Source organism: Rhamphochromis sp. 'chilingali' (assembly GCF_963969265.1).
Source record: "Rhamphochromis sp. 'chilingali' genome assembly, chromosome: 21".
Lineage (NCBI taxonomy): Eukaryota > Metazoa > Chordata > Actinopteri > Cichliformes > Cichlidae > Rhamphochromis > Rhamphochromis sp. 'chilingali'.
In genome coordinates, this window is record NC_137949.1 from 13,085,206 (window position 1) to 13,111,528 (window position 26,323).

The window sequence follows — 26,323 nt, forward strand, 5'->3', positions numbered from 1 at the left end:
GACGTAATGATGAGTAATGATGATTGATTTTTTTAGCGACTGAAATAAATAAAGGAATAAATAATTTATATTATGGCTGAAATGTAAGAAAAATGCTAATGCAGTCATGAAATCAAACCAAGTTTATTCTCCAATTGGTGTTTTCAAAATGTTAAGCACTGTCCCTTCCACTGTGACCCCTCAGCACAGGTATTTAAACTGGTATTTTTTTCTCTTAAACTCTTCACTAAAGGTGCAATCATACCCAAAAATAAAAAATAAAAAATCATGTTACATCTCGGAAAACTCGTGTTGGAAATAACTGATTGTTAGAGGCTGAAAATGTACACAAGTAAAAGCTTGATAATTATTATAATTCATTATTCACATTTCATTTCAGAAGATTTTTTTATTGAATGATGATACACAGTGAATGTTTATCATGAAGGATGGCAAACAATGAAAGGATGACATATGTGTTTAGACACTGAAAGCTGGTAGGTTATAATGATGAACCAGGGAACCAGTGAAAAGTACTCTGCAGCACACTTAGCTTAGCATAAAGTCTGGAAGCAAAAAAACAATTTCTACCCATATAAATTAAATGAACGATAAATATTGTGTTAATTAAAGATAGAGCTGGGCTGGAATAGTTTGTCCACTTTAAGGATTCGTGCTAACCCTTCTCCTAGTTTTGAACAGTTGTTACATATTTACTCATTTCTTTTCAGTTCTTGTGTTATTTCCTGTGCTTTGCCTGTTCAGAGTGAGACTGTGCAGGTAAAGTAGATGATTCAACTCTGGGCAATGTGCTGTAAGCTCCACACATGTATGCACACCACACACTTGTGGTATGCACATAAGAAACACAAACCATGCACATTGCGTACAAAAATAATAATAATGTAAATACTGCGAATCCATGTACATGTTGTAATTACTCTAAAGGCTGCTCTTGTATCAGTGTAAATGACCCTGCTACAAGTGTATGTGTATATATATGTTGTGTGTATATTTTGTATATACATACGCATACTGTTTGGACTTTGGATTAGATGGCAAACTTTCATTGTTTTTAGTAATGTACTTTTCAATGACAGTCTGACTGAATGTAGCTTAATTTAAAAGGTAGTGAAGTTAAGCTGAAGCTCACATAACCAGCTATTGTGCATAATTGTGCAATAAAACTTTAATAAATGCAAGAAGGATGTTTCTGTGTTAATCGTCCACATCCAGCTGTCACCATCCAGTCACTGTCTGTGTCTTCTATCCGTGTTATTCCTGTCCTTCTGTGGAAGTGTGTCCGAATGCGTCTCAACATATTTAAATGTGCGGCTGTGATGTTTTTGTCTTGTGTTCCCTCCATCGCGGCGTGGCTCATTGAAACTGCATTGTCTTTCCAGGTGGCGAGCGTAACTGTGGAGTACATGAGCTGATCTGCGTCAGAAAAGGTAGGGCAGATCAGAGCTCTGGGAGGTTGACCTTTGACCCATGCACTGCACCTCCCCCTCCACCTGTCTGATCATTTATCACCACTGAAAAACATCTGTGTGTTTGTTTCTGGCTGTTTCAAGTCGCGTTTATTGTTGGTCTGCTGTACTCTTTCGTTCTGTGTGCTCACTGCTTGTTCATGGTGTTTGTAAAGCTTGTAAAAGGTGATCAGTTAGAATTATCTGATGTTGCATCTGTGATGTATAAACGCTTGTGACACAAGAAGTCGCCTTTTTATTTCTATAAAAGAATTCTTTTTTTTAACAGGTGTGTTTGTCATAGTTAGCGTTTCCTTTATGTATGCCCAAGTTTCTAAGATGCTCCAATGTCATGATTTATGGTTTTACAGTATGCTAGCATCGTTTTGACACTGAACTAGATAAACTGTTGTCATGGCAGCCACACAGCAGTCATGATGTCACTTTTGCTGCGTGCTTTCATTTGTGATGGTAGCAATTTGCAGCCAGCTTTATTTCAAATGCAGTGAACAAAAATAATGCTTGCAGAGCTGTAGCATTTTAAACATTTGATGTGTTTGCAAAGGTTAAAGCTAAAAGCTAAAATGAGATACCCAATTATGGAATAATTACCTATAAATTATAACATCCGCTTGTTGCTCTGATAACAGAAGCATTTAAATTCCATTTTTATTTAACGAATTAATTTTTTTTAAAATATGCATGACAGATTTTTTTAATTAAATAATTAAAGCATTGAAAAAAACAATTCGCCCTTCCAGTACTCCAAGATGCCACGATAGGTTTACTTCTATTTCATATTAAGCAGTCAGCTGGTCACTCAGAAGTTCAGCTTTACCTCTAGTTAACACTTTGTTTTCATTGATCTAACACAGTTATTCACCGTAATATCACAAACAGATTGTATGTAATTGCAAACTTGACAATATTCAATTCCAAATTGATAGCAGACTGGCTCCATCTTATTTCCATTTTATTGCTGTCTCAGTGCACTAAAGCATTTTATTGTATGGGGAATGAAATGTTTAGAATAAATGCAAATAATGCTTAATTAGAATCCAAAAAATAATGTTTTGTTAAGCAACAACTATTAGATGGGATTTCAATGATACCAGATAACAAGTTACTGTAATTACATAATTGCATGTAAGGAAACACCAAAGTTAATGTTATTATAAAGTTATTACAAATTGGTTTTCTGTTCTCTGTTCTGTTTGTCTAAAGAATTTCAGTAATGAAATTGGGCGATTATTAATGTAATCAGGGAAGTCTTCATGTGGCGAGCAATTTTAATAATCTGAAATATTTTATTTACCATGTTGGTAAAGAAGTGGCAAAAAGTCCTTGTAAAACTCTACGGTATTCAAGCGCAGGGATTTATTGTTCAGCATCTGGTGGGTGTAACCACAAGCTTTTCTTTGTTTATCTGCAGTCAGTGGTTTCTTTAAATGTAACTCACCGAAGGGAGCTACGAAACGTCAGAGCAGTGTCAGACGATAATATAAAAGTACATATATGTCGTTACACTGACTACATCATGCGTACATAAAAAATGGGAGGCAGGCCATGAAGGTTTGAGTGAAAGTATGTGTGTATTTGTTTATGACAGAATATGATGGGACATAAAAACAGCTTCTTGAACATTAGTTTAGATTTAGTGTTGGATGGTTCAGGCTTTCAGAGATTTAGGAGGAGAACGTCAGGGTTCCCCTGTATTTTTTAGAAACAAATAATAACGGCTAAGGAATAAGATGAGTTTGTAGCTGCCCAGTTTTACTCATATTTTTCTATAATTTTCATTATTAGAAAATAAAAACACTGTAGTTTGTATTCTGTAATCAAAGTTCTTGAACCAGTATTGTGCTGTAGTTATCAAAACAACAAATTACTACTTCTGCATTAATATCTTATTTGCATATGAAGAGCTTCTTTTCTTTTCTTTTTTAATAATGCTTCAATGTGCTGCTTCACTTTAATTGCATTGGAAAGGTTGTTGTTGTTCTTATTAAAGGTTATTATCACTGAATGAAAATCATATTTCAAAAATATAAATTAAGGCACTTAATTCATCTTTTAGAGCGAAACCTTTACATGCGTCTTTTAGCGCATTTTCCACACAAGTCTTGACGTCCAGGAGACGGTTTCACAATCAGTAAGGAAGCAACCGGAAACATTAGAAATGATGAAAGCAGAGTTTGAAATGAAACTCTGAACAAACTGATAAATGAGACTTCACCCATTTAAATGTCACCTGATACCATTTGCATCTTCTTGGTGGTTCTGTGAACATCATGGCTTTTGCCAACAAAGGGAAGTGACATTTAAAGGTTGGATATGACCTTTATAGTAATAGAAATCCTCACACTTGTGTCTTGGAAGAGGCTAAGGATTTAGCAGGGTGATACGTATGCTATCTACTAAGAGCTTTCACTGGATATATTTCTCTCATTTTTTATCCTTATATAACAAAGACATCAATTGATTTGGTGAAGAATATCGGAAGTGAGAGGATGTTGCAGGAAAAAAAAGAGAGAGGTGTGCACAGTGTTGCCTGAGGAAGCTCCTAAAGATCGATTACTTGGAGCCAAGAAGTGTGAAGGCTGTTTTTGTCTTTTTTGGGTTACCTAAAAGAAATCCAGGATGCTTATACCCTCCAATGCGTGGTTAACCTTAGTAATTATTTTTCACTGTCATATATTAATAACAAATCCTGCTCCTAGTCATTTCTCGGTGAGCAGACATGGTTTGTTTTCGATGCAGCTCATATATTGACGTTCCTGACTTGCCAGATTTTTTATTTATTTATTTATTTTTTTGCATTTTTACACACTAATAAATCAAGTTAACTAGAAGAGCTGTAACTTGGCATGTTCAGTGAAAGTACCGAGTACTTCTCTTTTACCACAGCATACTCATGTTCATAAAGAAAGTATTTCAAACTAAAAAATAAATATGCACAAGTGATTGCAGAAGGTCCTGATCATGATGGAGGGGGCAGCTGAGTGGTCTGCTTGTAGAACTGTGTGTGTGTGTGTGTGTGCGTGGGTTTAATGTGGGTTTAATCCATTTGTTTGAAACTACCACAGGTGTATGTGTTGTGTGTTTGCATGTGTGTGGCTACTCTGTGGGTAATGTGCTTCAGAGTATGTGTGGGAGTTTGCATGGGAGCGCTGAGAGTGCTTATGAGCTGCCTGTGGAGTGTGTGGGTGTCTATGTGGATTTGAGGAGGTTTGGTTCTTGATGACAGTTGGCATGTGGACAGATCCGACTTTATCCAGCAATGTCCTCTTCCTCCTCCTGGAGCATCACGTGAGATGTAGTTCATCCACTGTGTCCTTTTAGAAAACCTGACATTGTAAAATGAAAGCCGAGGACGCCTCTGGCTCTTGCTGTCATTGCATTGAATGTTAAACTATTAAAAGGCTTTTCTGGTTGTAATTCTTGGTTCCCACTGGTGTGAAATGTTGGCAGCTACAGGAGTTTTATTTTAGACGAACATGAAAACTGTTGGATCTCCCCAACCAGGGAGGTGGTTGTCATCTTTTAACTGTTTTTTGAGGAGTTGAAGCCAATTGCTTTTCTTACACTGATTAAAGCGAAATGCAATTTTCATTGTGCCTTTTCTTTTGCATTCACCAGTGACTGGAGAATCAATTTTTAATTAAATCTAATTAAATCTCTGAATTACTGCTGATACGGAGTACCCATCCAATACCAGAATTAAATTGAGCTTTACTCCTCACTCTGAGAAGGATAATGGGAGCCATTCAGTTTTGCCTGAGGCAACATGAGGCATGGCTTAAACATTTCACACGACAAAATGTTAAATATGTGCATTACTCGTAAAACCTAATTTAGTTATTTTAGTAAAGCAGGATCAAGAAAAGTAAAAGAAAAACATTTTGCTCCACTCGTCACCAAAGATGGGCAGTAACGCGTTACTTGTAACGCGTTACTGTAATCTGATTACTTTTTTCAAGTAACGAGTAAAGTAAGGGATTACTATTGCAAAAACGGTAATTAGATTACCATTACTTTCCCGTTACTAAAACCGTGATTTTTTTGCGAGAATGTCTCATGACAGTGACGTAAGCGAGTGCGCCGTTAGAGACAACAGCTGTCTGCAGATCAACAATGGATCACATATCGATTGTGGGAGAGAGTATGAGCGTGCAGCGTTTAAAGCGTGGAAGTACTGACCTTACTTTGAGTTTGATTCCATAAAATGTGACAAAAACATTAGTGTCCGTTGTGCGTGGGAAGAAAACTTCTTTTTACAGCGAAAAAACCCCTTAAACTTCCAAACAAGCACCGAGTAGCTACGACGTAATGGGAAACTCACAGAGAAAGTCGCGGATTCTTCAACTGACCGCGGCACACCTGCACCAGGGTAAACCTCCGCCTGCCCCACTCCTGCTTTACAGGTGAAAAAGCAACAGGACCGCTGAGTCTTTGACTTTATTTATTTTCTGCTGTGTTTTACTTGCATCTATTTGAAAGAGTGAGTGTAAACACAAAAAACATTTTATTTTATGTGCTGGAATGTGCAGAAAATAGGTTTAAATGTTAAACTAATTTATTCAAGTCAGAGAATGTTGCATATAATTAAATTTTTGCTTGATGCATAAAGTTAAAAGATTAAAACTAATAAAACAAGTTTAAAAAAGAGATTTTTCCATTTGATTACATTTTGTATGATGGATTATGTAGAAAATGTAGAATTGGGCTGAAAGATCTATCGCTTTATCACCTCTTCAGGTTGTAAATCGTGTTTTTAAAAAGTAACTAAGTAACTAAGTAATTAATTACTTTTGAAAATAAGTAATCAGTAAAGTAACGGGATTACTTTTTGGGGGAAGTAATCAGTAATTAGTTACTGATTACTTTTTTCAAGTAACTTGACCAACACTGCTCGTCACACAGAAGGAGCTCTACTTTGAGCTGTTGGAGAGGGAGGACTAACTCAAACACACGCTTGTTACAACTCAGACGTTGTACCTTAAAGCTGATTGGCTACCGCAGCAGAAGACCACACTGGATGCCACTTCTGTCATATGGGAACAGACACAGGAACTGAGAGTACATCTCACTCAGGCTCAACAAAAATGGACAGTAGATGAATGATTTGATCAGAAATCTGGCATCTCTTAGTACCAACTGAGCTTCATTTAAATGCGACAGTGTACCTGAGTAATTCTCCTAACCATATCCATCTCTTTATGACCAAACATTATGTATTTTCTGATGGCAATTTAATGCACCAGCCAAGTTCTAATCATCTCAATTTGGTTTCTTATACATAGCAATGAAGACACTGCACTCAAATGGCCTCCATAGGCATCAGGTCTCAATACAATAAAGCACCTTTGGGATGTGGTAGAATCGGGGGGGTCACATAATGGATGTGTTGCCTATAAATCTGCATGCTGTCATGATAGCTGCTAATCTATGCCATTAAGGAATAATACAGCTCTGAGGGTAAAATTCAATTCAATTTTATTTATACAGCGCCAAATCACAACAACAGTCGCCTCAAGGAAAAACTTTTGACAGGAAGAAACTTCCAGCAGAACCAGGCTCAGGGAGGGGCGGGGCCATCTGCTGTGACCGGTTGGGGAGAGAGAAGGAAGACAGGATAAAGACATGCTGTGGAAGAGAGACAGAGATTAATAACAAGTATGATTCAGTGCAGAGAGGTCTATTAAAACCATCTGAAGAGGTCTGACGGTGTACCTGATGAAGTGGCTGGTTGTATATACATATATGTAGCTAATGAATTCATTATCAGAACGATATTCGATCCAAATATAGAATCACAGGATTTCTCTTCTTTTGTAAACATGTAAGGGAGCACAGCTGTGGGTGAGCCTGTGACCCACAAAGTGTTGCAGTATTTATATATTTGCAGCATTATAATCTGTGGTGTCATTTCTGGGGGGGGGGAATCACTATTAAGAGGTTTTATTTTCCATTAACAGAGACATCTGTTAATTGCATAAAATCTTTCTCAGTTTGTGAAAACTGCACATACAAGTTTTTGTATTTTTCTGATACTCATATTTCTCTAAATTTAATTAGGAATTTAATCCTGAACTGATTTCATTGATCTGTTGCCATGAGGAGGAAAGTATGAGTTATGCTGCAGGAAATGCCAAATATGTGTATTTTCTAAAGTACTTGGTTGTTAATTCACTTCACACATTAATTTTCAAAAAGTGGCTCTTTTTAAAGGTGTTCGGTACATTTTATAGCTGTTACAGGGTTCCTTTCCCACATAATTGTTCTCTGTGCTTCTTGTGTAACATAGTCGGTTATTGTTTAATCGTCCGGTGAGTCATCAGTCAGTCCCACACACGGGGCTATTCTCAGTATTTTAATGGAATCTGGCTTATTTGGTGAAGTAAGTCCAACAGGAAAATGATAAATGATGTTAGACAGCTTATACCACACAGCACCCACACTTTCACACAGCACCAGTTTTGCTGTGGAATTAAAAAAACATTTTCTTTGATGAAATATTTTGTTTTGTTTTTTAGCAGATGAAAGAAGTATGATGCAGTTTATGTGTAGATAAAATAAAAATATATAGTAGTTTGAAGTCAGGAGTGAAACTCACTGTAGATCTCCACGATTTAATATTCTTTTCCCTGTTTGAGGCATTTGGGGAATTATACAGAGCAGGATCCCTCCCGCTCCATCTGTGCTGTGAATAATTCAGTCAACAGTGAGAAGCTGGTACAGTGTGAGCAGACAGACATTCCCATGAGAGAACGCCTCCTGCTCCCTTAGCGCCGTGCGACCAGACACTGAAAGCTACCAACAATAATCGGCTCATTACAGACAAAGAGGACAACAAAATTAAAATCTGCCAAATTTCCTGACATGCACACATGTTTTAAGGCTAACAGACGAGTATCAGGTGGAAATAAGCACACGGCAGGTTATGTAACTGTCTTCTGCTTCTTTAGATGTGAAAGAGTCTGGTTGTTTTGTGTAGCAGTCTTGTTGTTAAAGCAACAATTACTTAAGCTTAACTGGGACGATGTTATGCGTAAAATAAGCTCCAGATCTGTATTTTTCATTTTGAACTCTAAAAGAGTAGATTTGCATGATTCAGAGTTCAATAAACATCTGGATTTAACTTGTACTGGGCCTTTATGCAGCATTGTGAAGTCCTTTTTGAAAGCCTTCAGATAAGAGTTTACTCGTTGCCACATACATATTTTGAAAGTTTATGTCAGGAACGAGGAGAGGAACTGACTGCTAACAACTTGTCAATAACAAATTAATCACAAGTCATGAGAGCACATCACAGATAATCCTCCTTTCTGAAACAGAATGATCAAAATTTACAAAATGGTCTCATTGTTTTTATTCAGTCCAACCCAGAAAAGTCACTGAGGCCATAAACGCATCAGGAAAGTGTTTAAAGTCTAGGAGCTGTTTCCCTAAAGACCTATATAGAGCTGGAAGGCTCTTTGCATCCAAAACTGTCGCCCTCAGTCTCCCGTCCATCAACCCGAGTCAGTTGCGGCAGACGGTGCCTCTCCCTGAGCCTTCTTCTGGTTCTGCTGGAGGTTTCTTCCTGTTAAAGGGAGTTTTTAGTTCCCACTGTTGCCAAGTGCTTGCTTAGAGGCAGTTTTCTGATTGTTAGGGTTGTCTCTGTATTATTGTGGGGTCTTTACCTAACAGTATAAAATACCTCGAGGTGACTGTGCTTTATAAATAAAGACTGAATTTAACTACAGGTTGTCGGTGTCTGCCTTTCAACACACCTTTTTCTGATTGCTGTGCTTTGTAAACCAATGGTTTGAAAAACTGGTGGGCGGGGCTTCCATGCTCACAAACATTGATAGTAAGCAAGTAGTAAGTACATGTGGTGATCTCATTATTAGATGCTTTGGCCCTCTTTAATAGGAACACCACCACCTGTCTAAGATGGAAATAAACACCAGCTTGAAAAAACTAAAAAAAACCCTTAAAATTGGTAAAAAGATTTGTTTTAACTGGTAAGATGATTCCCAGTGATGACAAAATACGATCGACCAGCTCATTCTTGGCTGTAGGAATGATGTTAAGTTGATGCAGAGTTCTGTCACTGGTGTAGGCCGTAAAATGGGAAATAAACCCCACTGCCTGTCGCTGCGTCTGAGGAGATGCACCTACCAGTTAGTGTTAAAGCACATTGATTAATTTTGCTTGTCAAAGCCACTGGGGTTAACAACTTCCTGGCAGAAACTCTGATCAGTGTAAAATATTACAAAAGTAAGGACAAGCATAATAGTTCCCCTTTAAAAGAACAGATGTATTTTTCCTTCAAACCTGGAATGAACCTGGTTTTATTCAATCTTGACAAACACACAATAGACTGAAACCAGTGCAAGTTCTTTCCTCTTGGTGCCACTAATGGCTAAAACCAGTTAATTGTTACAGCCATTATATTGGAATTAAAAACAGAGAACCAGTCATCATTGCCACTAATGGAGAAACACGTCTTCTAAGTACTTTCTTGCCAGATGGGCTCATTATCTCCCATTTGTAAGAAAGGCAGCAGCTTGGTTTAATTGAACAAAATGGACTTTTACATGTAGAGCTGCATTCATCATGGTAAATGAGCTCAGCAGTAATCTAAAGTCTCCCATTGCACTTGAAAACCTGTTCCATCTCTCCACTTTTGTGACTGTGCATGAAATATTGTAAAGCAAGTGCTTCTCAGGCGTTTATTCTTTTACGTATTGGCTGCTGCTGAGTACCTCTGCCACCCCATCATTCATGGGCGTATATCAGTACACCCATGATTCTTTGGGTCAAATAAATTATTATGTATGACTGGTGAAAGATGTGTATCCACATACATTGAAAAAAAAATAGGTGGACTGTTCTTTACAGACCCAGACCTAGTGCTGCATTTTTTATTTTACTCTGCACAACTTTTCCCGCAATTACAGTTTAGTTATTTTAATCAGCATTTTCTTTTGTTTTTACAGTAGCCAGTGTTTGTACACAGGAAATACAAGCTAGTTGCATGCATTGTAACTCATATAGAGGCATCCAAAGAAACAAGTCAGGGAAACGGAGAAAAGACACTAAAGTAGCGTAATAGTTGTATCAAAGTTTATTGCATTGAATTTTAATGCATGCTGGCTTTTACATTTTGGATTTTTGTTTGAGGAAATGTTCTCTAAATGGACCTCCTTGATCTGTATTTGAATGATGATGTAGATGATAGATGTAGCTTTTAGATCTGAAGTCAAGTTGACGCAAAATGGCCTTAAACCTGCATTCTTTATAACGACCACCAGGGGGCGATGACTGAGGTTGCAAACACGGGTTCTGATGCTATAGAAGAATATGGGAACTGTTTTATTGATGATTTGATGGGCTCGGTCACTCCATTCTGATCATATCAAACATGTTAAGTTCATTTTATGTGTTTATGTGTATGTGCATTATACGTATCACTAGGATTATCTAGGATATATTATAGGTTGTGGGTTCACAGTAAAATTTACAACGCACCAGTCACCTTTGGTTTTAAAGCACCAAAATGGAACCAGTGAAAATACTCATCCTGAAGCTTCTTAATGACATTCAAAAACAGATGGATCCTACCACAGCAGCTGGATCTATCTTTTATACATCTATAAGTAACGATGCCATTGGTTGCATAATGTGAAACAGGAGCCAGGTGTAGGTGTAGCATGTTAAACCCTTTCAAGTTTTGGAAAGAACATTGAACATTTATTTCTCATTCACTGCATCCTGGGATCTAAATTCTTCTCACCATCACCACTGTGCACCACTCTGTATGCTCACCAGTATTCAGGTGGATGACAGAAAGTATACAGACTGCTGCTAAAGTTTTCTTTCTGTCACAAACTTTCTCTGTGTATGAAGTGTTTGAGCGAGCAGCTTTCAGAGGTAAAATCCCCTGTTCTTCCCCATATGTTCTGAATGCAAAGCAATTCTGCAGCACTGAGGAAACATTTGATTCCATTAGACACCACACTGAATCTGCTGGTTTTATCATCCATTGATCTGTTCACCACAACCAGCAGCCTCTTTGCAAAGTTCTGTAGTGTAAGACATAATCATTCTGTAAGAACATGCATCATACTTATTAAAAATGGCTTTAATGAGTGCCTTTATTGGCTTTAATAGGCGCTTTACTTCCATTGTAGTGTTTATTGTCTAATAGCACTTTTGGTTAGCACAGCTGCAGTCTGTTGTGTCACTAAGATGGTTGATCTACAGTATCAGGCATCATAGCTGAGACAATTGGGAATGTTTCTCGTTATGCTGGGGAAAAAGTATTAATTGTCCCTCATTTTAAATTTTGACTTCAGCGAGATTTTGGGATTAGTTTAGCTTGTTAACAGGATTATTCAAAACTGTGTTTCATAAACATTTCAGTAGAAATCTGGCTCGGCCCTGCTTAGAGCTGACTAACCTTTGAAGTTGATCTGGATCCAGACACCTTTAAAATGGCTCTTTATCATCTTTATCATCAAAACCTTTAAAAGTTCCATTTTTTTCCCCTTTAGTTGACAAAACAGAGGATGAGCAACAAAATGAGGAGGAGAAAATGGTCAGGGGTGGATTTGTTGCCAGAGAGTTGCCAAACAGAAGTTGGCATTTTAAACCATATCTGTCACGGTTCGGCATGGCAAACCGTGGGGGGTGTGGGGAAGGAGGACCCAGGCGCGGTGCTCTATGTACAAGCAGTGCGTTTATTTACAGTGATGGAACTGATACACAACAATAATACATCCCCATGTGCTCCCGACTTCCACTCCGTGTCTTCTCCCCGTGTTTGTGCCCATGTGTCTGCTCCCTCGTGCCAGTGCACTCTGTGTCTGCTGCCCTCTCATCCAGCAATCCTTCCTGGGAAAATAGAGGCAGTAGTTAGTACCCTCAGTTCACTTGGTAAGCTCACACTCACAAACAGACCAGCTGGAGAACTGACGGGAAGTCTCACGAAATGATCCCACGTCGGTGGGAGCTCCAAGACTCTTAAGTAGCTCCCCCGACGAGGCCTGATCAGCAGCAGGTGTGTGGCTTCGGGTGTGGCCAGTCCGCCAGCAGGGCCACACCCACCAGGCCTGAAGGCGCCCGCAGAAACACACACACACACACACACACACACACACACACACACACACACACACACACACACACACACACACAAGCAGGGATAACGAGGGACAGCAATACAAAATATATATTATAATATTAGTCCATAACTGCTCAGGGATCCTGGGTCGCTCAGACCCAGGATCCCTGACAATATCTAAAAAATATACACTTATCAAATACTTCATTTTTTACACTGTGCTACAACCTTGTGTTGTCAGCTAGGTGAATTTAGAGTTCACCCAGCACCTCGTAGGTTTGAAGCATGAATTCTGTAAACCCTCCAAAATAAGTGACACAATTACCAGAATAACCAGAATACGACACATGAGTTGTGCTTGCAACATGTTGGCAATGTAAAAGCCATTGTCTGTGCAATTGCCTTGTGATTGAACGACTGTTTTACGCTCAACATCTTGATGACCAGCGGGTTGCTGCAACTGCATGCAGTTGGTTGTTGAAAGCAAAAAAAATTCAACACATTCACTGGTCAACCACCTATTTTTTTCCATTGTTGCATGGAGGTTTCCATCCTTGTATTGTCCGTGTTTTTATATTTAACAGTTATAACCGCTCACTTCAGCCAGACAGTCCAACAAGTGAAGTGAACCCTCTGGTTGCAGATGAGTTGTCCTTAGTGAAATGCTAAAAAAATCTTCTGAACTGGCTGCAGGTGGTGACAGCAGGTCTCTGAAGGCTGATTGCAGCTAAATCTTTAATGTAAGCACAGTAAAAAAGTGGTTTAGGACAAAGATGATAGGCTTATTTGATCACTTTGATGCCACTGATGGAGAGAATAGAAAAGCATCCTGACGTTTAACCGTCTGTGATGGCGTTGCACCTCCATCCTGATGTCATAAGGTCATACATGTAGCTGAAGGTCATGCATTTATATTGTCACCAGTGCAGTCAGGATACATGTATCACCTGGGCCGGTTCATTCTGGCGTAACAAAGCCTCGCTAATGATGTTTGTGTCCAGACCTAACTGGATCTCCTGATGTGCGGCACTCAGTGCTGCCTTTAATGAGATCTGACTCGCCCGTGCGTCTGGGGGTCCGTGTGATGCTGCACCTGAACCTGTCACTATGGCAACCAACAGGTTGCGTTTCTACAGTGACACAACCCCTCTGAGTGTCTCCTTCACTCCGGTTTCTTTGCCTCTGTGTCTCTCATCTGCATTGTTTGTAGAAGTGTTTTTTTGTCAGATGCTAAATACTGACACAGTACAGATGTTTTTTCTGCATTGTACCCAGCGAAGGTTTCAGCTGGAGCCAAGATGTGTTCTAACTGTACAACTAAGATGTTTGTGAATGTGGACATTAGTCATTTGTTTTTATTTTTAACAACTGGTTAATGTAATTTGTGGTCGTTTTCAAAAAAGTAACATATATCACACGTTACTTAATAACTAATCTAAAAATTATTTATTATGGGTTTTTTTTTCTCTACTCACCAAGAGGACCTGAAATGTTTTATAATTATGAGTGAAAAGCATAAAGATTAATCTTAGGCTAACTTCAGTCTCTTAGTCCTACACACTGACAGGATTCCTTATTTTGAAACACATGAAAAACTCTGTCAATGTGGAAAAGTAAAAAGTCAGATGTCACGTCGATTTTATTGTAGAAATAGATATAGATAGAAATTGAGAGTTGAAGTTGGACTGCTTTTTTTTGGCACTTATTCTGTTCCCTGTTAAATATTTGGCTCATACATTCATCTGTAACATCACTCTACATTCTTTGCTGCTGGCTTTGTGTTCACCTGCTGATTTTGCAGATGTTTTGCAAAGAGGTGATGTCCTGTTAGCATTAGAGGATAGTTGTGTTGTTTCTGGCCTGGACCCAGGTTTCACTTAACTGTCACTTCTTCTGAATATTTTTATTTAGCTCAGAAAAAGTGAAAGCGGGTGTGAATAAATTATTACCATTATTACCATTTCTTACAACATGACAACCTACTACATTCGATTTAAGGCTAAAAACAGCTTAAGTAGTCACGTTTTGATATTTAAAAATGCGTATTTGTTTTCTAGTCTCTCCAGAGGTGCTGGGGTTTCTGACAGCCATCGGACTCTTCATCATCCTCATGACTTTCCTGTTTTGGTACCTCAACAATAAGTTGGCACTAGAGAACCCAGGAAGCCTTCAGTGCCTTGATGAATTCAGGAAAACCACTGAGCTGCAAGGTGAGCATGCATAAATTTAAAATGAAAGCACATTCGGTTGTCTTTCTTTCACATCTGATTTTCTTTAGTGCCTTTGATCCCAGCACGAGGCCCTGCCTCTGCATGGAGGCATTTTCCACTGACACTGGCCTTTCTCAGCCCATGCCGGGATTACTGTTACTGACAGCTGTAGGACTGTTTACTTGTCATCTGCCCACGGGGGCTTCAAAGGTTTAAAAGGTTGGTGCCCCCCGGGAGCCCACACGGGGAGTTTGCTCGACTCAGAGAAGCCATCTGCAGAAAACAAAGGCAGGCAGTGTAACGCAGCAAAGTGACTAATCTCAATGACCTTCTGTGTGGACAGATTTGGAACAGTGGCTGTTTTGACAGACACATGAGACAAATATTTGAGTTCGAATTGTTACCGGTCTGTTGAAAAAACAGTTTACAGTTTCCTGATTCTGTTTGTTAAAGATGTATGTATTGAAGACTGCATGTTGTAAGTGGGAATGTATGTTGAGTTAGTGGGAAGGTTTGCAGAGCAACCACGGATTGGGTTATTTTTAAAGCTGTGCTGCCTCCTGCTGGAAAAAATACAAAGCTACAGTGAGAGAAAACTAGCTTCCTGACTTCGCTTACTGCTCTGATCAGCTACATTTTTATTCTCTGCTTTATTGTGTTTCTTTCCCTAATTTTAATTATCCCCTCACTGAGCATCTGCATCACATTGAGAAATACCTTCTTCTAATTGAGAGGACGTGTAACTAACTATAGTCTTTAAGTGACCACTTAGAGCAGGGATGTTCAACTCCAGGCCTCAAGGGCCGGTGTCCTGCAGGCTTTAGATATCACACCTAAATCAAATGATTAGGTCATTATCAGACCTTTGGAGAACTTCAAGACATGTTGAGAAGGTAATTTGGCCATTTAAATGAGCTGTGTTGGATCAAGGACACATCTGAAACCTGCAGGACACCGGCCCTCGAGGCCTGACTTAGAGTTTGAATATTTAAGGATGGCAAAGATAAAAAAAAAGTCTTTTATGTTTTCCATGAATAGTTGTCAGCTGTGTAACAACTGTGCACAGAGCACCATGGCAGCTTCATTATTGGAAATAATCTTCATTACTGTTTAAACAGCCTCCACTGTGACTTCAGGTTGCTGCACACGTTCAAAGTTTAGACTATTGAAAGTCTTGGTTCACTCAATCTCAATCTGTCCTCCGTGTGGAATCACACGTTTGCCTGTTTAAGGGTCTCTTAAATGGTATTGTGAAAACGCAGCAGCTTTTATTGAGACGCCCTCGCCTGCCTGCAGTGGAAGGCAAATTGGCTCTGGCAATTTGTGCTTTTGTGTTCAGATCACGTCCATTAGCTTTTGTAAAACACACCTGTTACAAATCTATCCAGTTTCTTTTCAACCTTTGTAGTAGTTTCAAAACGTGTCACCTGTTCAGCTTTTAAAACAACAAAAATCTCATTTTGGCGCGTAGGAATGGGGCGTAGGAGAACACCTGGAGAATATCTCATCCGCCGTTGGCCAGGCTGCCAGTCTGTCACGGCACAGCTAATAAATACATTTGGAAGCTCTTTTTTAAAAGCATTGATGAAAGCATGTTGTTGTTGTGACTCAAAAGGCATTAATTGAAAGTTGCATGATTGTTGCTGGATTGATACAACCAAAGCAGGTGAGCAGATTTGGCTAACCATCAGTTAACCGAACTAAATGAGTTTATGCATTTGACAAATTTATGACTCGTTTAAAGGATGCTTTAGTCCATAAATGCTATCGAATTTAGAAGAGATTTAAATTTAATATGTGATGAAGAAAGAGTCGCATTGAGTGATAATTCCAGTAGAAATGTTGTAGAACCACTTGGCAAGATAAACAAGAAAACCCATAAGAGTATATGACATCAGAGTAAATGACACACAGACTGATAACACAAGCAGAATTTTAAACATCTTGTAAATTTCTCTGAATTCAGTCACTACATCACGCTGGATGTGTGATGGAGGTAATTTGGTGGAGGAGAAACCAAAAGGAGAGAGTAACATCGCAGGATGAGGGTGCAGATGTTCCTTTTTAATCACAGGGCTCTTCTGTTTTCACTGCAGTTACTTATCAAAGGCTTTTCTGAGCGATCACGAGCTTTCTGTTCAGAATGATCCAATAAGCTACAGCTGCCAGAACCAGTGCAATGATTTTTTTTCCCTCATTGATTTTATCTGTTGTTTCCACCCATACAGTGTTTATTTTTATATATAAAAAGATGCTTCTTAAAGTGAAGCCAAAGTAAAATTGTCTTAAACCTGAATTCCATCTAATAGCCAGCAGGGGGCATCTCCTCTGGTTTCAAAATGCTGTCTATGGAAGGACATCCGATCAGATCAGCAAACATGTAGTGCTTACAAAACCTATTAGACCATCACCCAGTGTGAGGTTTAATCCTCAGATGTTCTAAATTAACAGTATTGGTGATTCTCAAAATCAATTTTATGTTTTTGTAATGGTTACTCCACCAGTGTGTGCAAGCTCTTTAATCATATTCTTTCATGCTAAACTATAAGTATTGTTGTTATCCAAACATTTTCAATTTTACTCTTTTAGAAACAGCAGAAAAACAAAGTAATGCACATTATTAGTTTTTGATTAAGATGCCAGATTTTCCATCATTTATTTGCTTTCTTGAACAGAAAAATTACTTTTGGTTTTTGTCCGCTCAGATTTGGGTGTTAAAACAAGAATTCACTTTGTTTTTTACCTGATAAATATCATTTTTATTTTAAACAGCTTTTTAAATAACTTGTGTTTTCTTGCTTTTATGACAGGCGGTCTAATAAATGTACCAAACACTCGACCTGATGAGCTTATAGACTTAATCTCTTGTTTAAAGCCTTATTAAATACAGTGCAATGTTCATTTTGCAAATTATGAACTTCATCGACCTTCATTCAGCTACATTCAAATCCTTCACGATGTCCTTCAACCTTTTGAGCCTGTCATCATCCACTTTTGTCATCTTCTGTGGGTTTTTTTCAGCTCTTCCAGTGAATGCTTCCTTTTATTTTTTAAAAAAATGTACTAGTTTGTTGATTTGGTCACTTCTAAAGGTTCTTTGTTTTTGTTTTGTTTTTTCAATTGAATGATTAACGGCCTCCCTCACTTGATTGGACATCTCTTTGGGTCTCATATTGAGAGCTCCAGGAGACAGGTAGTTCCAGATCTTTTATCAACATAATTTTTATTTCTATAACGAGGTAACGGGCCTCACATGGCCATAAAACAGTCAGTCAGTAGTCAAGTTACTTTTAAGCCCCTCAAAATGTGTGACTGTGTATAAAACTTCCTCAGATAAAGCCAGCAAATTCCTAAAAATACCTCTAATTAATGCTAAAAGTCTTCAGTTCAATCACACCACGATTGTTTTTGTTTTAATTTAATATACACTGTGTGTGTCGAATCATGTCTGAAACAGTTTTTGTGATATATAAGACAGTGTGGAGGGAAATGATTGTGGAACTGACTGTATTGTCCTCTATCCCCAAACAGATAAGGTCTACTCCGACGCTGACTTGCAGGCTTCATCGTCAGACAGCGAGGATGAACTGATGGGTCAGTATCAGGAAGCGGTCAGCCGCTCCCAGGGCCTCAGAGGAGGAGCCAAGGTGTCCTCTAATGCCAAGCACACTGGAGGATTCAGCTGGGAGAGCCGGCAGAAGTACAGCCCGCTTACTGCTGATTATGATGGCTACAGCAGTGAAGCCTCAGCTGATGATGGTGGGTCCTCCCACATTTGACCGTCTTGTATGTTTTCCGTGTATCCACAGATTTGACACAGTGAGAAGTTCAGATATTTCCTTCATATCACCTCAGGGAGTTTTAGTTAAATGCTCACAGTCCTCTGCAGCTCTGTACCAACAAACACAAGAACACCATATGTGTAACACACACACTTACACACACTGTCAGTTAATCTAGAGAGGTGATCAAAGCGAGGCTGCCGTTCAGCACACTCTCCGTGGGAGGGTTGTGAAACAGTCAACTGTCTGTACAATGTGCACAGCCGCAGCCTCGCACTCTTCCTTCTTTTTTTATAACACGTCTATGTTTCCCTTCTGCCCGACTCGCCATCGCTGCGATTGTTCTTCACCCTTGTCGAGGTGGGTTCAGTCACAGAAGAGCGCTGGCACTGACCTCCTTGGATTAGTTTGTTATTCATCTGACACGTTATTGGCCAAGAAGCATATCGTGTTGATTTAACGCTATACAAAAAGCCACTCTTGACTTTCTCCTCAGTAAATGTTTACCCAACTTTATGCTTAAAAAATAGCTTTGCATGGCATAAATGACAAGACTGGCTCTGCCTAAAATGAAGAGACTGTGCATGTCAACACTTACAATGGATGTTTTTTAAGCTCGTGGCTTCCTGAGGTGCTTCTTTCACCTCTATATCCAGCCTGCCATCTAACCCTGTAAGAACCATCCTACACTATGCCCCTAAATGTGAAACTAGCCCTTTAGGGAAAGCAAATAAGCAAATGTATCTGTTGCATAGAGAAGAAAACTGTTACAAGGAATGTCAAATTCATCTAAAAGTCCCCGATTGACCTGTTTTTCCATCCTGCAGAAATATATCGGCAGTGCTGTTGTTGCCTGTTTTCGTCACACCCAGACAGGAATGCTTGTGTCTGACAGTATTTTTCAAAGACAAAAACAATCTAGTCTATGCCAGGGTCCTTGATTGGTGAATCACGTCTGAACCAGTTTTTGTGTTATATAAGACAGTGGGTTCAAGTGCCGGGTGTCTGGCACAGTCTATTTAAAGCCGCGTTTGAATGCGTAGCTGGGAGAGAAGTAGTACATGGCGTGCTTCTGACTCCATTAGCAGAGAGGCAACGGGCTGCACAAGGTTGTTGTTGAAGAAAAGCAGAGCGTCTCCTGATATCCACTAGATGGTCTCTGTTATCTTCAGATGATGCTTTGAATTTTTAGGTCACTATAGAAAATAATCCCACATGGGGAAATGAGTGCTATTCAGTAATATTATACTCCAGGATTTTCAGGTAACTCTTACTAGCAAAACTTTAGAATGAATTTATGTTTAATCTGCCTTCATTTAGAGACACGAAGGAGCCAACTAGAGAATATTGTCCCAAAGGTAATCATTGAAATCTGAATTTTGTTTCTGGTGCCTCAAATGTAAATGTCAGTGCAGTATTTCCTTTGCAGCTGTGATGCTTTAAAGCTTACTTTGAAAATACTGCACTACATGCACTACATGTACTCACTGGCCACATACACCTTGCTAATACTGCGCCTTAACTCTTCATAGTTCAAATTCAAAGATGCGCTGAAAACATTCCTCTAAGATTGACACGATAGCATCACACAGTTGCTGCACATGTGTTGACTTCACATCCATGATCTCTTGTTCCACCACATCCAAGTGCTGCTCTATTTGATTGAGGTCTGGTGACTGTGGAGGCCATTAGAGTACAGTGAACTCACTGTCATGTTCAAGAAGCCAAGTTTGAGATGGTTTCAGCTTTGTGACGTGACCTGTTATCAGAAAATGATTACATTGTGCTCATAAAGGAGTGACAATAATCAGGGAGGCTGTAGACTCAAACAATGCTCAGTTGGTTCTAAGGAGCCCAAAGTGTCAGGACAATGTCCGCCACTCTCCAGTTTGCCTCCCAGCCATTCTCTACCTGCTCAGCCATGTCTACGCCCACCTGGACAAACTGACGTGCACTGTGGGAATCATGTTTTTTGAACTTCTCCAGTGCTTTCAGGCCAGCTCTACTGGTGATAAATTGACAGTGATGCAGGTGGATGCCTCCCTAGTGACCTGGATAGTTTGCTAAGTGACTGGCAGACCACAGTATGTGCGCCTGCAGCACTGTGTGTCGGACAGTAAGTGTAGTAAGCGATACGGGATCCCTGCGGGGCACTGTCCCCTCTCCCTCATCTTCCCCTTTTACACCATGGACTTTAACTCCTGCATTGAGGCCTGACACCTTCAAAAGTTTTCTGATAACTCAGCCACAGTGGGCTGTATCAGGCTGTGGTGGGTAACTTTGTTATGTGATGCAGGCAAAAGCATCTGCAGCTTAACTTGGGCAAACTGTATGTGGATGAGAACACCGCTGACTCCTGTTTGCATTTATGGGGTCTGGGTGGAGACAGTGGAAGATTACAGGTGTCTTGGTGTTCACAATGACAGTAAAATAAACTTCATTAAAAACACAGAAGTGCTCTCCAAAAACTTATCAACTTCTGAGACGACTGAGGTCGTTTAATATCTCCCCGATGATGCTCACAGTGTTGTATGAGCCTGTGGTGGCCTGTGCCATCATCTGTACTGTGGTGTGCTGAGGCAGCAGGTACCAGCAGACTCAATAAACTTACCCACAAGGTCAGTCATGCTGTGGGTGTGGAGCTTTTAGCGTCTTTGTTTTACTTATTTTTTAGTAGAGAAAGTTTACATCCATCCATCTTCTTCCACTTTATCCGGGGCCGGGTCACACCAAGCCGTTCCCAGGCCAGCCGAGAGATATAATCTCTCCAGCGTGTCCTGGGTCTGCCCTGAGGCCTCCTCCCGGTGGGACATGCCCGGAACACCTCACCCAGGAGGCGCCCAGGAGGCATCCTTGTCAGATGCCCGAACCACCTCAACTGGCTCCTTTCGATGTGGAGGAGCAGCGGCTCTACTCTGAGCCCCTCCCGGATAGCTGAACTTCTCACCCTATCTCTAAGGGAGAGGCCAGCCACCCTTCGGAGGAAGCTCATTTCCGCCGCTTGTATTCGCGATCTCGTTCTTTCGGTCACTACCCACAGCTCGTGGCCATAGGTGAGGGTAGGAATGTAGATTGACCGGTAAACTGAGAGCTTCGCTTTTACGCTCAGCTCTCTCTTCACCACAACGGACCGGTGCAGCATTTACATTTTCTTTCATATTTATAATTTTTAATTGTGTGTCGATAATAAAAACAATTTCCCCTGCTGGATTGATAGTGTTTTGATTCTGATTATACCTCATGCAGAGGTATAATAAGGAACTTCTCAGGAACATCGCCTGTGAACGTCAGAGGTGCTTGTGTAGGATCAGCAGTAAGTCAGCTGTTTCTGCCTACGTGGCACCAATAACAATGTCACATTCACCCCCCCCCACACACACACACAGACAATCGGATGCTTAGTTTGCTCAGTTCATGATGTCATTGTGACCATGTCTAGATCAGTGCAAACAGTAGCTGCCATGTGATTGGCCAATATTTGTATTAACGAGCAGTTCGACATGTGTACCTAATAAAGTGGCTGGTGAGTATATATTGACTGAGCTGTTTACTTTGGTTTGAAGTCATGTTTGTTTTCTTGCACAAATCCATCACTGACTACTTGCCTGTTGCAGGAACGTCACGTAGTGAGTGTTCTTTGTGCGTGAGAGAGAAGCAGGGATTTGAGTCACAAGAGCCTGCCAGCAATAATTTGAAATTTACTCGGTTTATTTATGACAACATGTTAGCTACGCAAGGTCTTGTTTTGATTTTTTTCCTCATGATTCTAATACCCTTAAAGGTTTCAAGGATTATCCAGATAACTGGCAGATGATGTATTTCTTGGCTGCCAAGAAAACAAATTCAAGGCAAAGCAGTTGTTTGTGTGCCTTCTGTAAAGTTTTTGGTTCATCAGATCATAATCAGCTTACTTATAGTTGCTCGACTATAACCAAAGAGGAGGTAAAAACTCTGTCCGTCCGTGGCTGCACTTCGGTTGAAAGTACTGGAGGATCATTATTTTCCTCCCTGTGGTAAGGCTTTGATGGCTGTGGTTTTCTCTCCCACCAAGCCATCGTGGACCAGCAATATCAAAGCAGCGGCCTCGTGCCATGGCTGACATCGGTTCAGGCTTTCTCTGCAATATGGAAAGTTTCATTAGATAAATAGGTGAATCGTTTCCATGATTTTCCACGAGCGCTAAAGGACACGCATTTCATTATTTTTTCAAGCAAACAGCCATAAAAGCTTCCTCTCCACACCCACAGCTACCGCTGTTGTGTTTGTCTGAGTATGAAGAGCTTCATCCTCAGGACATATGTATAAAACATGAGGAGGATTGTGCCAGAGCTGCAGAATCAGAGTTTGGGTGCCCCGGTGGCTTCACTCAGACTCCAAAAATAGGAAGTAAGCAGAAAGCAGAAAAATGATCTAAGGTTTCCCTTCTCTGAAGTAAGCCCCTGCTCTAATGGCCACTTTGAGAACCGTGTTGCACAGCATGTACCAGTGCTTTTTGATGGTTTTCTCACTCATGTGGATAGTAGGATTTCAGCTTATGGTCAATGGACCCTCCAAATCATTTGCTGTATATGATTATGAGTAGGTCCATAAATAAACTGTGTTGTCACTGTATCCATATTTTTATTTTGTCTTGTCACCTGTACTTTGCTCTTGGCAATAATTATAATAATTAGTGAAAAAAAAAAAACAGTTATTATAAAAATAATAATGATTAGATTTAAAGATTAAATGTAAACTGTTCTGTTATGTAAAAAAAACTCTTCTTTTTTTCTTTTGTTATTATTTTCTTTTAAGAGAAATATGGTAGACACTCACATTTCTGTTAATTTACCTGTTGCTATGGTTTCAGTTCAATTTTAATTATATATCACCAAATCACACTTTATTTTGTAAGGTAAAACACTCTAATGACACAGAGAAAACTCAAAGATCAAACAACCCCCGATGACTTGGTGACAGTGGGAAAGAAAAACTCACTTTTTACAGGAAAGAAACCTTCGGCAGAACCAGGCTCAGAAACAGCAGCCATCTGCTACAGGAGGTTGGGGATGAGGTTTCATTGATTGTGGCTTTATTTCATGCACTTTACTCAGAGCTGATTGGCCTACCTCTGACCAGAAAGCTCAATTAATTAATCCAGAGTTCATGATTTGATTCAGTTTGAATGAAAGTGGTTTTAAAAATCCAACATAAACCTTGGAAAGAAGCAAATTAGTTTTTCACATAGAACAAAATTCACTTGTGAATGAGGGTGCAGCGATGACTGGTGCCATGTTGGAAGTCGGCCACATTTTTAAAGACCTTGTTTACTTCTGAATGGTTACCCAACCAGCTCAATAAGAGCAAAAAAACATTTTCTGAAGCATTAACTAACAAAAGTGAGAGAATGTTTCTCAGCCAAATTTTGTTCATCTCGCACTCAAACCTGCACATTTAGCACTTTTCTCACATGAAAATCGGTGAGGTGTAAGTGAGATCACGATAGCTTTATTCATATGCTGCAACTCAGAAGCAAAAGGAAGCCATTTTTAGTATCCACACCTCTGAGCACATGTTTTACAAAGAATATTGTAGACAGAGAATAAATGGGGATTGAAACTGGGAGGAGGGCATTCAGTCGTCATAGTCTATACTCTGCACAATTTTTAAGGGATTATTTCTTGAGTGAAATGTAGTTCCAGCAAGTAGTTCCAATCCTGTACATTGTCTTCAGGATTAAGATTTAGTTTCTACCACCATGCTAAGCCAGAAAAATAGATCCCGGCTGTGTTTCAGAGATTCTTTAATGAATAAATTAATTATTTTTTTCAAATATAGCTTTCACACAAGAACTGGAATACATTGCAGCTGGGTTCAGTCCACTGTTCCACAGAGCCACATCTTCAAGCATATTTTATATGTTTTTAAGGATCTATAAAGTTGGGGGTAAAAAGGTGATAGGTTTGTAGCTTGAACCTATTCGCTGGAACGTTGAAGACAATATAATTACACCGCAAGCAAGACACGAAGTAGGCAAAGTTCTTCATGTTTCTCGTGCACGGGAGAGAACCGGACAAACGCCGTTCCTTCGCTTGACCCCAGTTGCTCTCGTCCGCTCCCCCGTAACACTGCTCTTTTATTGAGGTTACATGAATATGCATAGGTTCATTAACATACGCCGTCTACATACAAACAAAGAGTACCTTGCCTGTGTGTGTGTGTGTGTGTGTGTGTGTGTGTGTGTGTGTGGGGGGGGGGGGGGGTCAGAGTGTGACCCCATAAATGACTTCCCTAAACCTGCTGGTCTGGAAGTCCAACAGTTCATCTAAACAAAAGGCACTTAGCCTAAAACAGATATAGCCACGTTTATCCTACCATAAAACAATAAAACAAGGTACGACCTCTTCCCATGTTCCCAGGATGTAGGTGCGCAATGCACACCAAGCCTTTGCAGCCTGCTAAAGATCACACATCCTATCACTACACAATTGATTATACACCTCTAAGCATATATGGTTAAATATTTCTAAGCATAAATGACAATCAACAATACAAAACCTAACAAAAGGTCTACAATAGGGTGTGCAACTGTTAATGTAACTCGAGTCATGCACTCATACTGGGTGTCCTTGTTTTGTTCTTCCATCGAGTGTTTTAGAATCAGAGACTTTAGTCTGTATGAGGTCTTTTATTTTGAAAATTGACTGAATTTTCCATTCGGTTCCTGATGTCTCTGACTTCCTGTCTCCTCATCTGCCCTGTGCAGCTTTAAACAGCTTCCAGTTAAATAAATAAATGAATGAATGAGTAGATTATCCACTATTTTAAGAGATACGGAGCAGACGGTCACTTCTGGGGCACGTCTGGAACTGAAAGCATTGTCTCAAGTTGGTGAGGTCAGTGCTGGAATGTGGTGCAGCTCTTCTCAGTGTGTTTCTGGGAAAAAACTAATGATAAAGTAGTAGCTTGTTTGCATTTACACCATGCAGAAAGTGGCTTTAACACTGACACAACTGGTTTCTCACAGGGAGAATAAATATCAGTTTTATGTATTTATTGGTAATATAGTAAATCTATCTGCTTCTTTCACCTGCTTTGTTTGAATTGGGGTGATGGCACTTCTGTTTTCTTTACACTTAGCCTTCTACATTATCCGACGCTGATATTTTTGCTTAACTCCTTTTAAAACTTTTAGAAAGGTATCAGGAGGTCAGGTGTGTTTCCTCCTGCTTACAGTTGGGAAAAGGACAACCGAATGCAGCATCTCTCATTTTTTCATCTGAGATATTTTTACCTGCTTCTCACAGGCGAGATTCACAAACTGTTTTCCCACTTGAAGAGGTACAAGAAGGCAAAACAAGGCGAACGCCAGCAGAGAAGGGATGAAAGGGTGGGTGAGACGAGGGGAAGAATGGTAACCGTCCCAATTAGCGGGCTGGAGAAAAGAGTAGTGCTTTTACACGGCAGCTTCTATCAAATCAACCGCCCCCGGCTCAGCGGGAAAAAGCTGCTCAAAATGGATTTGCTCCTTTTATCAAGCCCTCCATGACACTTAGTTAAGACTCCTTTGCCTCTATCCTGCCACTGATATGTGCCACTTTGAGCTGGTGTCTCACCGACATTATTAAGAGTGAAAGTTTCAGGAACTTGGGAGAAAGCTGGAACATTGTGTTGGAGTGGATTACGTCATGACAGTGTTGGCTTTTTCCAAAAGTTAGAGGAAAGAAGAGATCGTTCTTTTCAGGTTATGTTCTTCTTCATCTTTTGTTTTCTTTTCTCTCTCTCTCTGCC

General features: G+C 39.9%; 1 protein-coding gene across 2 annotated transcripts in view; it reads left to right on the forward strand.

Annotated features, from left to right (window-relative positions):
• The first annotated feature begins 1,387 nt into the window (after positions 1-1,387).
• Positions 1,388-26,323, forward strand: part of syt14a (synaptotagmin XIVa) — a 39,140-nt gene continuing 14,204 nt past the window's right edge. Inside the window, exons 1-3 of one of the 2 annotated variants that reach the window (XM_080871673.1) lie at positions 1,388-1,430; positions 14,619-14,771; positions 18,303-18,530. In XM_080871673.1, coding sequence (XP_080727799.1) covers positions 14,672-14,771; positions 18,303-18,530 — 328 coding nt within the window. In that variant the 5' untranslated portion in view covers positions 1,388-1,430; positions 14,619-14,671. The remainder of the gene's footprint in view (positions 1,431-14,618; positions 14,772-18,302; positions 18,531-26,323) is intronic. The other variant, XM_080871672.1, reaches the window with a different exon arrangement.